The sequence below is a fragment of the Oratosquilla oratoria genome, chromosome 27 (assembly GCF_046742065.1).
Source record: "Oratosquilla oratoria isolate Oo_2021 chromosome 27, ASM4674206v1, whole genome shotgun sequence".
NCBI classification, from domain to species: Eukaryota; Metazoa; Arthropoda; class Malacostraca; order Stomatopoda; family Squillidae; genus Oratosquilla; species Oratosquilla oratoria.
The window spans coordinates 29,837,075-29,852,842 of NC_134803.1; the positions used below are offsets into that span (position 1 = coordinate 29,837,075).

The window sequence follows — 15,768 nt, forward strand, 5'->3', positions numbered from 1 at the left end:
ATATTCATATCATTGAAAGCTTTTGTCTTTTGGGAAGCATGTTGTGTAATTTCATCTCATGTTTGTTTTATATATATAATTTCAATCTTACTTTCTTTACCATAAATGCTTGTATTAATCATACTTTTATAATTGTGTCTTTCTGTTAAACTTCTGCTGTTAGCTCTTCATCACTTGCATAAACTTCATTGCCACCAGTCACAGTAGTAACAATAGTGTCATCACATGCTTTGGTAGTTGACTGAATGTTGGATGACAAGATGAGATTCCTTGTATTTCTACTTGTTTTTGCTGTCCTTCTCTTCCTCTTGCCCCCCCCCCCCTCAACTTCCCACCCAGCCTCTCTCAACAAACCAGTGGGCTTTTAAAAGCCAACATTTGGGTCACCTCCGTGCCTGGCCAGGGCTGTTGGGAACCAACACAAGAAGCACTCAGTGTGTCCTGGGAATCTAACTCTTGACCACTTGCTCATGAGTTTGACATAGTATCCACTGGGATACTGCAAATCCTCCTCCTCCTCCTCCTCCTCCTCCTCTCTTGTCCTTCATCCTCCCCACTTCATACTCCTCCTCCCACTCCTTATCCTACATCTTTTGCCCATCCTCCTCCTCCTCCTCCCTCCTCCTCTTTCTTTATTCCTTATAGGTATTGACTAGATTTTTATGCAGTCAATTGAAGTATTGCTGAAGCCCTTCTCTCTCCTCTCTTTCTCTTTCTCCTTCTTTCCCTCTATCTCTCCCCCTCCCTCCAAATATATATATATATATGTATATGTATATATATGTATGTATGTATCCTCTCTCCTCTCCTCTCCTCTCTCCTTCTCTCCACTCTCCTCTCTCTCTCCTCTCTCTCTCCTCTCTCTCTCTCTCTCTCTCTCTCTCTCTCTCTCACTCACTCGCTCTCTCCTCTCACTCCCCTCTCTCCTCTCTCTCACTCCCCTCTCTCCTCTCTCTCTCTCCCCTCTCTCCTCTCTCTCTCTCTCTCTCTCTCTCTCTCTCTCTCTCTCTCTCTCTCTTTCTCTCTCTTTCACCAACTTTACTTCTGTCACAGTGTAGCATGTTTTGTGTTAATCACTTTGCTACAGTAGGGGTACTGTGCAGTTGAATCCCTTTGATATTAGTCAGAACAAAAAAAGTACCCTAATGAGATAACTGAGATGCTATTGCTTCAGAATGGGTACCATTGAACTGAATAAAGTCATCTGGCAGTAGCCACAGAACAAGTACCCCAAAGTACAGAAGTGATGAGCATGAATTAGATTTATTATTAGTGTATAACAATGTGCAAGCATGATTATGATAGGTATGGTGCGAGTACATTCTCCCAAAATACAGCACACCTGGTATTATTAACAAGTTGGGAGTTGTTCCAATGTTTATTCTTGCACCTGACAATAACCTTGTTACTTTTCAGATTTCCTCTCTTAATTGTATTGTATTAGTGTGTTCATGTGTCTGTACTTTCCTGGGAGAATGTACTTGTGTGTTCAAAAGAAATAGAGAATGTTGTAGAACTATTTTAAGATATTGTTATATAAAAGAAATATAGGATTTAAGAACATTTCTTCATTGGAAATATGTTAAGTCATTTGCTCAAAAATACAAGTTATCTAATGATAGGAAAGACTTGTTGAGCTAAATGCAGTGGAATTACATTTTGACCTTTTTGTAAAATGCCCAAAATTGTGATGAATGTATACATTTTTTTGCTCAACCTGCCTACTTATATGATATATATGTGTGTATATATTTCATTTTCAATTTTTCATTTTTTATTGGCTGCCAGAAATAAGAGCAGCCACAAAAGTCTTTTGAAAATATATGGAAATGGGGATTCCTGACTGCATTTAGCATGGAATCTAAATGTGCACATGCATTGTTATGAGGGTTGTCAGTAAGTCCACAGTTAACAAGTAAAGCTTGCCAGTAGAGTAGACCATAGAAGACCAGTATAAAGGTGTCTTATTAAGGAAAGCCAAATATCTTGATGAAGACAGTTAAAGTGACTGAGAACCTTCTGGTAACCTTCAGGTGCCTCAGATTCCCCTCTGAAAATCAATGACGAGATAACTATCATTCCTCAACCAGCAAGCAAGTCTGTTAAAGTGGACCATAAGTCAGCGGCGTCCAAGAAGATGGACTCCACGGTGAGACCTTATGACAATGTTTATGGTAACTGTTCTTAGCCGCTTTTAATGTTCTTTTTGGTTGCGTGTGAATATTTGAACCATATTTAGCTTTAGTGTGAAACATAAAAATTGCAAAGTTCTTACATGCCGTAGAACCTGCTAATTTTGCATGTGGTTGCATTGCGTTTGAGCATGAGGAGGTGTGGCGGGGAACCATTTTGCTTGGTTGTTAGGGATCAGATCAGGGAGGACTATAAAGGTGTTGGGTATTTTTCATCCAGTGAATACTTCCAAGCTTTGCCATTTAAAAACATTCAGTCCAACATTAAGCCACTTATTAGGCCACCCTTTGCAAGGTAATACCTCGTTTTTTGTGGATATAAATTTTTTAGAATATGTCATTGATTTCAATTACAGTGGGCATGGCTTTGTATATTACTATTTTTATTTATTGAGATTCAGTGCTGATATAAAGCTTATGAAGTACACCCTGAATATATTATAAAAACATTTTTTAAAACTATTTCTGCTTATGAGCTTATACTGTTGAGTTGGCTTTATTTACCATTTCTGCCTTATCCAGTTTTATCACAGCTGTTGCATTCTATTTTGTCCATTATGTCATGTTTGTTTATATCAGTGTGCCTTTTTATCATGGCTTAATAGCCATGTCATGACGACTCTTGATAACGTATTGTCATGATATGGATCAGCTTTTGTTGTCATGTCAAGGCATCCATGCTGGGCGCTGTTTAGTTGGTTAATATTGCAACAATATATTGCAAGCTTCATGTCTCAATTTTGTATGTTATTCATCACTGTTACAATGAAATATTATATTCATCACCATTACTGTCCCATGGTTGGTAATTGTTCATTTTCAAAGGAAAGCAAATATATGTAATGTCAAAGATAAACTGGTTTGCAATAATGAACATTATTATTGAAATCATAAGCTAATGGGACACGTGTACATTGTGCAATGATCTTGAACTATTGAATATTCTGAAATAAAAAGCCCATACTATTCATTTTGGCCCACTTGCATTTTAGTGTTTTGTTAAAGCCATTAATATGAATTAAAAAGAAAGTAGATTACCTGTTGGTAAGAATATAAACATCATAAAATCTTGGTAATTTAAAAGAGGAATTGGATATTACATATAGCGATTGTCTCGTGTGGTTATTGAATTACAAGATTATAGCTACCATCTTAGTCTGAAAGACATAGTATCTGGAGACACAGTCTTGGACAGATTTTTGCCCCTTCAATGTGGTAGTGTGCTTGATAGATAATATTGTTCTCACTGTTAAAACATATTTATTTGTCAGAGGTGTTCCCACATAGAACAGGGTCTTAGAGAGCCATGTGTGTGTGTGTGTGTGTGTGTGTGTGTATGTATAGGGAGGAGGCTAGTCATAGGGTCCTGTCGCTATTTTCTAATTATCATTACATTTTAAATTCATGTATGGTTCTAGTTTGTACTACATCTTTGCTATTCTAGTTTATACACATGTATGGAAAACTATTCACATTCTTAAGTCACTTATTCTCCAGTTATTATACTCCATTTTGAATTCATGTATGGTTTCAGTCTTGTCTACCCCATCAGAGACCTGTATGTATACTGTATGTTTACTGAAGGCCCTTTCCCCCTTATACGGAAACATGCACCAGCATCAGAAATAAAACGCATTGTTGATCCTTCCCATGTAAACTCCCTGGGGGATGGAGGGTACTTTAGTCCCCATTCACACTGCTTGGATCAAAAACAGTGCAGTGAGTCATAGTTCTTTCACAGCAGGGTCCAACAGTCTAAGCTAGCCTACCCACTCCCAGTCTCACCATATGGTAACCCCCACTTCACACATGAATGCAATGAGACTGATGAGAAAGAACATCTCTTTAGTCTGTGTCATTGTTTTAGTCATTCATAATCTTCATTCATTCTCCATTTTTGTATTCTCTTTTCTGCTCAAAAACATACTACATACATCCAAAGCAAATTTCACTCAATCTATTCATCTTACTCTCATTCAGCTTCATGACTTCACTGCACCATCTTTGCTTCAACACTCTCTAGTCTACCCTATCAAACAACGTTCTTCCCAGTATTCATTCTCTTCCCCAGTACCACATTTTTTCATCCATTTGTGATATGTTCATCATATTTTCCATATGCCTCATCTCAAAAACATTCTGTATTCCTCTCTGTCTCCCTTACATTCCAAGCCTCTTCTTCATGGAGCACCATGGGTACTATCATTCTTACAACTTCTCTTTGCATTCCTTCCCAATTACCCTTTTCTTGAAAACTTTTCCATTTTACTCGTATAGTTGCATCCTTTACTGAGTGAAATGAAAAGTATTAAAAGAAATAGCTATTTGGAAATGAATGCAAAATGGAAGTTGTGTGGTAATACCGACAATGAAGTTACAAATGTATACAAAAAAGTTCTTTCGATGCCCATCCAACACCCATTTGTTGCACCTTCTTAGCTTCTCATGGATGAAGGGTCATCCTTGTCCCTTGCCCACTGCATGGGTCAGCAGTGCAGCAAGATACAGCACCTTCATAGTAGGGCCTGACAGCTGAAGCTGGTTTATCCCCATCACTTCATTGTATAACAATATTCCCATCATCATCTGCTTGAGAAAATACAGAACAAACAAGAAGAAATCCCTTTATGCTACATCAATTTCTCACTTAATGACAATCATAGTACTCGCACCTATCTAATGCCCTTCCTTTCCCTGGTTAAGATACATTCCTCTTGTCCCCATCACATCCATCCATCCCATTTTTGGTTTGCTTCTCATTTTTCATCTGTCCACTTCTGTTTTTCACACTACATGCTAGTCTTTCTTCACTAATTCTTTTCATGTGACCAAATTATCTTAGTATATTTTTATTAACTATCTGTCAGCTCTTTTTCCATCAAAGCTCTCTGTCTCACCTCATTTCTCACACAATCCATCCTCATAACCCCTGCCAATTTCTTAAACACCATCTCAAAGATGTTAAAGCACTGTATGACCCATGTCATAGGCACAATCCCTCCTTTCATAGTTCTTTTTTACGATCATCCCCAGATACCAATATTTCATGACACTTCTTTTTCCTCAGATATTTTCTTGTTTATCTTATGTTATAATTTAATTCCAACTCCATGATGCATAAGACCCTAAATAAGATCTTCACTTCCTCTCTCCTTTAAAACTCATCCACAATTCAGTGTTGCCCTCTTCTTTCTTTACATCTGTTGTTGTCTTGAGTTTCACCAGTTGGAAACTTGCAGCTTTCCAGCAGTTGGCAAGCTAGCAGTGGTCTTCAGGCCCTCCCATAGATTTCTCAGGGAAAAAAATAGGTTGTGTTTTATGTTCATGTGGTACTTTCTTTTTCACTGGTTTGTAGTAGTAGTAATTGGGGACTTAGTTGTTGGTTTTCAGCTATCCTTATGTGAGGTGGAAGAAGTACAGTAAAGAATTGTAGAGAGGTGTGGGGCCCATTCCAAAGACTGTGTGAGGATGTTGATTAGCAATGAAGATGGGTTGTTGGGAGATGACTCTGATGTCAGTCTAGCAGGATTACCTACTGCAGGTACTTGTCTTTGGTAGCTTGGAATGAAGAGAGGTGGGAATTCTGCAACAGAATGAATGTTTTCAAGATGAGATATTGAGATAAATGAATGGGTTTGGGTATATGCTTAAAAATAATGTGGGACAAGACCACACCCAAAGTCAGCAATGGAAATATGATTATTATTTGTGATAGTGTGTAGTTTTAGATCCCACATTTTTGCTTAAGCACACAGGAATGAGGCCCAAACTAAGGGCCAACCCACAGCTGAACAAAGCATTTAAAACAATGTCTATAAAGTAAATTACCACTCTGAAGGGGTTGAGGTAGCTTTAGTACTTAAATTAGCATACCTGTGAGGTGTAAATAGAAGATGGGTCAAGGGACAAAATTTATTCAGCCAAAAGGTATGACAGAAGGGGAACCTCATGCAGTGCTCAATGTATATGACTGGCTAACCTCCAGGATGGTTGACCAATAGCAGATTAGCAGTCTGTGTATGTAAAGGGTTTTGCTGACCTGAAATGTGATTGAAATAAATGGTTTACATTAGTTCCCTAAGCTTAGAGATAGCTCATTTTTCTTGACTACTTAGGATTTTGTTATGAGTAATTCCAGTTGATTGTTCCAACAGCCTACAGTAAGCAAAGAAATAACCATCACTAAGGTTGGGGCCAAGATTCAGCGACGAAGTGGTGATGGTGTAGAAATTATCAACTTGGATGACTCGCCCGCTAAGAAAGCTGGGGACTTGACCCCAAAGCGACGGTCCACCCGTGAAGCTGCTTATGTTGCTGCCAAAAGAGTCAAGTTGGATGCGTGAGGGCAGCTGCCGTAGGATGGCATGCCTAAAGAAGATTTTGGTTTCAACCACTGTGCTGCAAGAAGAGGGTTCTTGAGTTGCCCATAGTGCAGGAGCTAGCAACGTCGGGGAACTGCGGAACAGACTATATAGAGGCAAGAGATTAGATGCCTGTGTAGAGGTTGTGCTTGGAAAACTAAATGATTGCAGACTGATGACTTAAGATTCTTTAAAGGCTGTAGTAGTCCTGCTAAAAAATTAATTAAAAAAAAAAAATGGAAGAAATAGTGAAATTGGAAATTTGAATGGGTCCACCTCTAAGGGTTTGTGATACTAGTGCCCACTAGTGTGTGTAGTGTCAGGTCACTTGGTGATGTTTTGTCCAGAGGTGCAGAGGACAAAATTCCCAGGTGTGAGGGAGGGGAAAGGAATTGGCCTTGTGCATCCCACAAGACACTACACATCTATGACATTAAAGCTCCGTCTGGTGAATGGCAGTGATGGTAAGCCAAGACCCCTGTGTCATGGTGACCATCACCATGGTGCCAACGGCTGCATGTCCACCACATTGGAAAAGTGATTTGTGTAAGATGAGGCAATTTCGTCTCCCTGGCACTCCCTTGATGTGCTTATAATAATAATAATTATAATAATAATAATAACAACAACATTTTGCACTGTGCATATGTGTAAATCGAAAAATGATGTGACAATATTTATCTTTTTTCAATACTTCCAAGGGCATGAGTGTAGATAGCATACTGTATTTATTAATGTATATTAGTTAAGAAAATGATGCTCATATTTTTCTTACCTAGAAGGACTGAGGCCCCAAGCACAAATCCCCCATTTCCTATCTGTTCTTGGTCTCAGTGAAGTCAAGCCACCGACTTCACTGAACAACACTTGAGTATTTGACTTTGTCACAGTCCCCACAAGAAGACAGTAGTATTCCCACTTAGCTTGATCTTGCCAGTCTATATTATCAGTATGGTTATGGTAGGCAAAGAGTGATCGTGCTCAAAAAAAGACGGTTGAGTACATTGTGGATACTCACTTTATTGAATATTGTCGTGTCCTGATTGGATGACTATATATATATATATATTTTGGAGAAAGAAGCACCTTTCTCTCCCTCTCTCTTGCTCTCTCACTTGTTTCTTTTTTATTTTCTTATATTTTTTCCATTATTGCTCTTGATCATTATTTTTTCATTTTTTTCTTTCTTTTAAAATGTGGCCGTGACCTTGAACTCCATTCCATTGTAAATATGGTAGGAATATGTCTCCTTCCCCTTTGGTTCATTATAATGCAATAGTTGTGGTGGTAAGCATCAAGCAAGCACAACAGCTCCATAGGAGAACTTGCATGTCATTGCCCATGGCAGTCCCTGTGCCTGCTCCTCAACAGAATGCCTCTGCTTTCATTTTATCTTGGCATGAGTGGAGGAAGCATAGGGAGCTGTTTGGTGTGAACTCTGCAAACAGAGTCCTGGGAGCCCCAGGTGCCCGCTTGAGTTTTTTGCCATGTTGTTGAGGGCGTCAACAGGGGAGCAGCCGTGTCATACCAACATAAAACTCAGGTACTCTTGCTGTATACTGGTTCTTCTTCTCCTTCCACTCCTTCATCATACACAAAGCTTTGCCATGAGATTTGTCCTTTATCATCATTACTATATTATTATTATAATTATTATTACTATTAATTTTTCGAGTTCATTAGTTTGGCCATACTCCCCTGGATGGCCGGTGGCACCAGAGGCATTGTAGTTGTTCTTCATGTGCACAGCTCTCAAGGTTGGGTTTCTTTGTGTGGCTACAGACCCAGTAAGAACCCACAATCATTTGTAAATATCAGCACAGGACTGGGAGACTGAATAGGTTGCGTGAAGATGGGGAGGGGAGGGAAAGACTGCCATTGCTGAAAGGGTCTTCAGTAGGCAGGCAAATCATAATTGTTATAGATATATATACATATATATTTTTTGTTCCTATGAAAATTTTGATTTGATTCTTTGGAGGGTGCTGGTACCCATAGGGGAGATGATGAGAATGAGTTGGAGGCAACAGCACACTGCCGTTCATTATGTGTTGTTTGTGCTTAGATCTCCTATTTCTTCGCTTACAGAATTTAAAGTCAAAAGAAAAGCAACAAATTTTGGGAAGGCACTGAAGGCTGAACAGGGGATTTTTTTCTATATAGAAACATGATATTCTTTTATTTATAAATATTAATTTCTGTCTTCTTGAGGATGTAACAGTTTTCATTGGTTCACATAGAGAAGTTATTTCTTAATTTTGCCAATACTGTGTTACTTCATTATTATTTTTCATTTTGGCCCTGTAGTATACATGTGCTGGATGATACTGTTCAAATCTTTGAGTGCCAGTATTTTGATGTTGCTCTGATTAATACACTTTGCCCTCCCCACCTGCCCCATCCCAAATGCCTCCCATTTACAGCTCTCAGATCCCTTTACCCATACACATACCTTCTGTTTCTCTCCTATTCTGAGTTTCCCAGTATGTCCACATGCCTAAGTACACATACACAGCTTTAATACACACTTTGTTGCCCATCATTTGAGGAAAAGATAAATAACGAAAACTACTTAGTACAAGTAAGGCTTCAAAGCCAGATTCCATCACATGACAAAAAAAAAAGAAAAAAAAAAGAAAAAGAAAACTTTTATGTGTTCTTTCCTTGTGTTGACTTGGTCCAAACCTACTGTCATATTTACCTTTCCCATCCTTTAATTTCCTGTCTATCCTGGCTGTTCTTCCCCAAACACCAGAATTAGACACACAAACACATGCACATATACACACAGACATGCACTCTGTCAATTCCACTCTGCTATCTGCAGTAACTCATCAAGTTGATGAGACACATTGCCAGCACTTGCCGCTGTTCCCTTCACCTTGTTGGGCAGCAGTAGCTGAGCGCCGAGTTGTACAGTGCCCAAATGTGCCCCCTTACCCCCGCCTCATCTTTAGTCATGGGGGAACCATGTAACGAAGATTTGATTGTCAAGCAGCAGAAATAGAATGCTTGTTACAGGTATTTTATTTAACTGTCCTTTCTCTACACAAGTAATGTATGTTGTAGGTATGTACACTTTTAAGGTGTGATACACCAATAAAAATGATATTTGGAACTTGGAAGTCTTGTTATTTTGTTCCTCATTTTTGCCAGTGAAATAGAGTGGAAAAGGAAGAAAATTTGAGGCAGAAAGGTGCTGAAGGTGAGTAAATTCAATGAGAAGAAGAAAAATATCAGGCAAAGCTAAGAGAAGTATGGGATGTGACATAAAAGAGAAAAAGGAGTGGATGAAAAATACAAGGGAACAAAAGAGGCAGCAGATGGTGAAATGAAGGGGTGAGGGCAATGGTGGTAGAAAAGAAGTGAGCATACAAAAAATGGTAGCAAAGGAGAAATGGGTAAGCACAAGAGATACAGAAGAATTAGGGTGAAAGCAAAATTCAAGAGGAAAGATGTAAAGTGAAGTAAGTGTTTAATAAAGTACTAGGTAAGTATATAAAAGGTACAGAGAGAAGGGAGGCAAAGCAAAAGGCAAGGTGAGGAATCCAAAGAGGAGAGATGTAAAACTGGGTTAGGAGTTTGACAAATAATTTTGTATATAAGATAATGCTTTGGAAAGAAGGTAAGAAGTGAGTCAGGTAGAGAGGAAAAGGGAAAGGAGGCAAAAAGACAGGTATTGATTATGAGATAACAATGATAGTTTTGATGTTATTTACCTTGACCATAATAAAGTGTTCAACAAGGTGCCCCACCGAGACTACTTGATAAAGTCAAACCCCATGGTATAGGAGGAAATACATTTGAATGGATTAGAGCATGGAGCAGTGACAGAAAACAGTGGATCACCATAAACAGTGTCAAATCCAAAAGGGGGAATGTTAGTAGTGGAGTTCCCCAGGGCTCAGTATTGGGTCCCTTATTGTTTACTGTGTATATAAACAACTTGGACAATGGGATTATTAGGAAATGGTGCATTAGAGCCAGGAATAGAGCATTAGGTTTCGTTGCTAGGATGGTTACAAATAAAGGTGTAGAGGTAGTTATCAAACTAGCTTTAGTTAGTCTAACTGTTAGACCCATCCTTGACTACACAGTATGTGGTACTGTTTTGGTCTCTATCAAGTAGTCTCGGTGGGGCACTGAGGTCAGGTCAAACCGGGTAGCTACTTCAGTTAGCGATATGGCGAGTGAATGTGTCACTGTGTTCAGCGCCGAAGAGGTACAATCTCTACTTAGTAAAATTGAAGCCTTGGAGGATGCTGTTAAGTGCCTTAAAGAGGAGAATCGAGTTCTCCGCTCGAAGGCCCATGATACGGAAGGCAATATTAGCGATGAGCATGGATGGAATACGGTGAGAAATAAGATGCGGAAAAGTGGAAATAAGTCCTCAGCAGCCCCACTGAAATGCAAAAACTCGTTTCAAGTGCTGGCAAATCTGCAGGAAGAAGGAACTAATGAAATCCAAGAGAAGAAGGAAAGGGCAGACGCTGGATCCCTGCCCACAGGTAAGATTTTGGTAGTAGGAGACAGTCAAGTGAGGTATTTAGACAGGGTTTTCTGCGACAAAGATAGGAAGCATAGGAAGCAGGTGTGTTTCCCCGGCGCGGGCATAGGTGATGTTAGAGATAGGATTGAAGAGTGTCTAGTAGGGGAAGGTAAGGACCCAGTAGTTTGCTTAAGTGCCGGAGGAAATGATATAGGTAAGGTAGGGAGTGAGGAATTATTTGCGCGGTACCGAGATGCGCTAGACAAGATCAGAAATAGGGGAGGTGTTCCTGTAGTATGTGGAATCCTTCCGAGGCGTAGTGTTGGAGGCATGTGGCATTCCAGGGCTATTGCAATGAATTGCAGGCTGGCAAAACATTGTAAGGCTAATGGATGGGCATTTGTCGACAACTGGGACCGCTTTTATGGTAAGAATCACCTATACACAAGGGACTTCGGCTCCTTGCTGAATCCCTTGAGCGAGAAGTAGGCATCCTACAGGTTTTTTTTCGGGTAGATTATGTGGGAGTAGGGGTGGAAGTATCGGAATATAGTTTAGGAAGTAGAAACAACTTAGAGGACTGTACAAAAAACCACCAAAGCAGGTGGAGGGAAGATAAACTTAAAGTTTACTATACAAATAGTAGGAGCATAATTAACAAAATTGATTTGCTGCGAGGTAAAGCATGCGTAGAAAATTTCGATATTATAGCCATTACTGAATCCTGGATCAACATGGCTGATAAACATTTCCTTCCGGAAATCGAAATAGAAGGATATAAGTTTTTTCATGAGGATAGGGGGAGGTGTAGCACTTTTCGTTAAGAATACATTAAACTGTATTATCAACAATTCGATTAAGGAAGAGGACTGTACGGAATCTATTTGGGTAGAGATTATAGGCAAGAATAAGAAAGTTATTATTGGCGTCTTGTATAGACCTCCTAACCTTAGCATTGAGCAGACTGATTCCCTAATTCATGAAATTCACAGAGCGTCCCAGTACAAAAACGTTGTAATCATGGGAGATTTTAACTATAGAAACATTGACTGGGAAACTTTAATAGGAGATCATGAAGCGAAAAAATTCCTAGATGTGGTGCAGGATAATTTCCTAAAACAAATGATTACCGATCCTACGAGGGGACAAAATACCCTGGACTTAATTCTAACAAATAATGACCAAATTAGCAGCATAATAGTGGGCGATAGTCTAGGCTTTAGCGATCATCAAGAAATAAGATTTAATATTATTTGGGAAAAAATAAAAAGTACAAATAACGTTCAAGTACCAGACTTCAGGAAAGCAAACTTTGACAATATAAAAACCTATTTGAAATTGAATACGAAAAACAATCCGGACGTTTCAAACATTCTTGATTCTCGTTGCGGGGCTGATAGTCAGAAGTGGGTCAAGGAGGATACGCGTACCTTGGGTCAGGTCTAGGTCAAGGAGAGAAATACGCATACCTTAGGTCAGGTCTGGGTCAAAGAGAGTGATGCGCGTGCCTTGGGTCAGGTCGATTCGGGGCGACGGCCCAAAAATCAGGTCAGTACTTTGGATGAGATGTATAGCAATCTGGCAGATCTAATTATTAATGCACAAAACACATTTATCCCCCTAAAGTCAATACGGAAAAATAGTAATACTCCCAAATGGATGACGGACAGATTGAAACATGAGATCGGAATTAAAAGAGGACTTTACGTAAAAATAAAAAACGGGGAATCACACCTTAGACCAAGATATAACGAAATGGCAAAGCTGGTTAAAAGGAATACACGTTCAGCGAAACGTAATTATGAAATCAAGGTTGCCAGTCAAGCAAAATCCAACCCAAAGGGTTTCTTTCACCTCTATAGAACAAAAAATAAAGAAAGAATAGGACCAATTAAAAACAATGAAAATGTCATGATAGAATCGGAAGAAAAAATGAGTGAGGAGTTTAACAATTATTTTCTATCGGTGTTTACTAATGAGAGGTTAGATAAAGTACCTGACTGCGATCCGATTTTCAGAGGGGATGAAGAAAATAGCCTAACTAATATCAGCATTAGTAAAGAAGAAGTTATCAAGCAGATTGACAGACTTAAAGCTACAAAATCTCCGGGTCCGGACGAAATTTTTCCAAGAATGCTTAAAGAGTGTAAATTTGAAATCTGCGACCAGTTAACTGAAATATTCAATAAATCGGTAGACACTGGTTCTGTTCCAACTGCTTGGAGGCAGGCAAACGTTGTTCCTGTTTTTAAGAAGGGAGATAGATCGACCATATGCAACTACAGGCCAATCAGTTTGACATCGGTTATAGGAAAAATGCTTGAATCAATAATAGTAAATAGACTCGGAGAACACATTGAAGGGCATAATTTAATTCGTGATTCACAGCATGGTTTCTCCAAAGGTAAGTCATGCGTGACTAATCTTCTATCCTTTTACTCTAAGGTTTATAAGGCGTCAGACAACAATGAAAATTACGATGTTATTTACCTTGACTTTAGCAAAGCGTTCGACAAAGTGCCACACCAGAGACTACTAAATAAAATCAAAGCCCATGGCATAGGAGGAAAAGTGTTAGAATGGATTAGAGCTTGGATTAGTAACAGAAAACAGCGGGTCACCATAAATGGAATAAAATCTAGGTGGGGCAATGTTACTAGCGGGGTCCCCCAGGGCTCGGTTTTGGGTCCCTTATTGTTCATTATGTATATAAACGACTTAGACGATGGGTTAAATAGTGATGTTAGTAAGTTTGCAGACGACACTAAAATAGGACGCCTAATTAGGTCAGGAGAAGACGCCCAGATTCTGCAGGATGATCTTAATAAACTGTTAACATGGTCGGTGAAATGGCAAATGAACTTCAATATCTCTAAGTGTAGCGTGTTAAACGTAGGGCTACACAACCCCGAAAATAGATACAACTTAGATGACACGTTTTTAGAAAAATCTGAGTGTGAGAGGGACTTGGGAGTTCTGGTGAGTCCGGACCTTAAAACCAGGAAGCAGTGCATTAGCGCCAGAAATAAAGCAAACAGAGCATTAGGCTTCATTGCTAGGACGGTAACGAATAGAAGTGCAGAGGTAATTATTAAACTCTATCTAGCGATAGTTAGACCCATCCTTGACTATGCGGTACAGTTTTGGTCTCCGTCCTACAGAATGGATGTAAATTCACTAGAATCAGTACAGAGAAGAATGACCAAAATGATACAAGGACTCGGAAATTTGCCTTACGAAGAGAGGCTTAGGCACCTAAACTTACACTCTCTGGAAAGACGCAGAGTGCGGGGTGATCTAATAGAAGTGTTCAAGTGGATCAAAGGCTATAACAAGGGTGATGCAAACAAGGTCATCATAATAAAACAACAGGGCAGGACTCGCAGTAATGGGTATAAACTGGACAAATTTAGATTTAAGAAGGAAATAGGCAAGAATTGGTTTACAAATAGGGTGGTCGATGAATGGAATAAACTTAGTAACCACGTAGTAAGCGCTGAAACTATCAGTTGTTTTAAAAAAACGATTAGACAACTTTATGGATGGTGACGACAGGTGGTGATGGATACGGAGCTGCCTAGTGTAGGCCTTATGGTCTTTTGCAGTCTCCTTTATTTCTTATGTTCTTATGCTCTTATGTTCTCTGCCCTACAGAATGGATATAAATTCACTAGAATCAGTACAGTGGATAGCTTTAGATACTTGGGGGGTGAATGTGTCAGGAAAGAGAGGAGTGAAGGTGGAGGTAGGATGTAGATTGAGAGAGGCAAGTGAATGCCCAGGGGGATTAAAATGTGTAATGAGAAATAGACATTTGGGAATGGATGCAAAGAGGAGATTGAAGTGATTGTGCTGACAGCACTGTATGGGGCAGAAACACAGAACATAAGAGAGGAAGAGTTTGTGTTTGAGATGAAAAGCCTGAGCAGTATGGTAGGGGATACTAAGCTGGATAAAGTGAGGAACAGAGTTGGATGGAAAGGGAGTTGGAAGATAGTTGATGAAAGAGTGTTGGGATGGTTAGGACACATGGAAAGAATGAGTGAAAAAAGATGTGTGAAAGGCAGAGGTGGATGGAGTGAGCATAAGGGGGACAACCAAGGATGAGAAAAGGGGAATGTCTATTGCGGAAGGAAGAAGACAGAAGATAGGAGTGAATGGAGAATGGTTGTATATGGATAATGCTGTGATACATGGGAGTGGGTGGGGATGGGGGGTGATGCAACCTGAAGGGACTTCTCCCCATCTCCTTTTCTGCATGAAGGAACAGAGGGGAGGGGATCGCCGAGTAAATGGAGCTGCCTTGCTGTGAATATGCTTTGTCTTGTCACACTGCTTCTGACCCAGGAGAGTGGGTGAGATGCAGGAATGACCCATCATCCAGGAGGAGCCAAGAAAAAAGAGAGGGAGGGGTGGTGAATGGGAGTGGAGTATGTGGGGATGAAGTTGGTGGGAGTGGATTTATACCTTTGACTTAGGCTACCTGCCTTGTAAAGGGAAAAAATCATTAGTATGTATGCAGAATCATTACAAAGGGGAATGACCAAAATGATACATGGGATCAGAATTTTGCCTTAATTTACATTCTCTAGAAAAACGCAGAGTATGGGGTGATCTAATTGAGTTGTTCAAGTGGATCAAGGGCTTTAACAAGGGTGATGCAAACAAGATAATCATATTAAGACAACAGGGCAGGACTCGTAGTAATGGATTTGAATTGGTCAAA

General features: G+C 39.6%; 1 protein-coding gene across 36 annotated transcripts in view; it reads left to right on the forward strand.

The window, feature by feature from the left end:
* The window catches only part of MEP-1 (zinc finger protein MEP-1), an 89,226-nt gene extending 79,555 nt beyond the window's left edge, over window positions 1–9,671 (forward strand). For 30 of the 36 annotated variants that reach the window (XM_076210367.1, XM_076210370.1, XM_076210353.1 and 27 more), the window contains 2 exons: window positions 2,034–2,149; window positions 6,347–9,671. In XM_076210367.1, the coding sequence (XP_076066482.1) occupies window positions 2,034–2,149; window positions 6,347–6,535 (305 nt within the window). In that variant the 3' untranslated portion in view covers window positions 6,536–9,671. Of the gene's footprint in view, window positions 1–2,033; window positions 2,175–6,346 lie in introns of all 36 variants that reach the window. The other 6 variants (XM_076210379.1, XM_076210381.1, XM_076210375.1 and 3 more) reach the window with 3 other exon arrangements.
* Window positions 9,672–15,768: the final 6,097 nt, after the last annotated feature.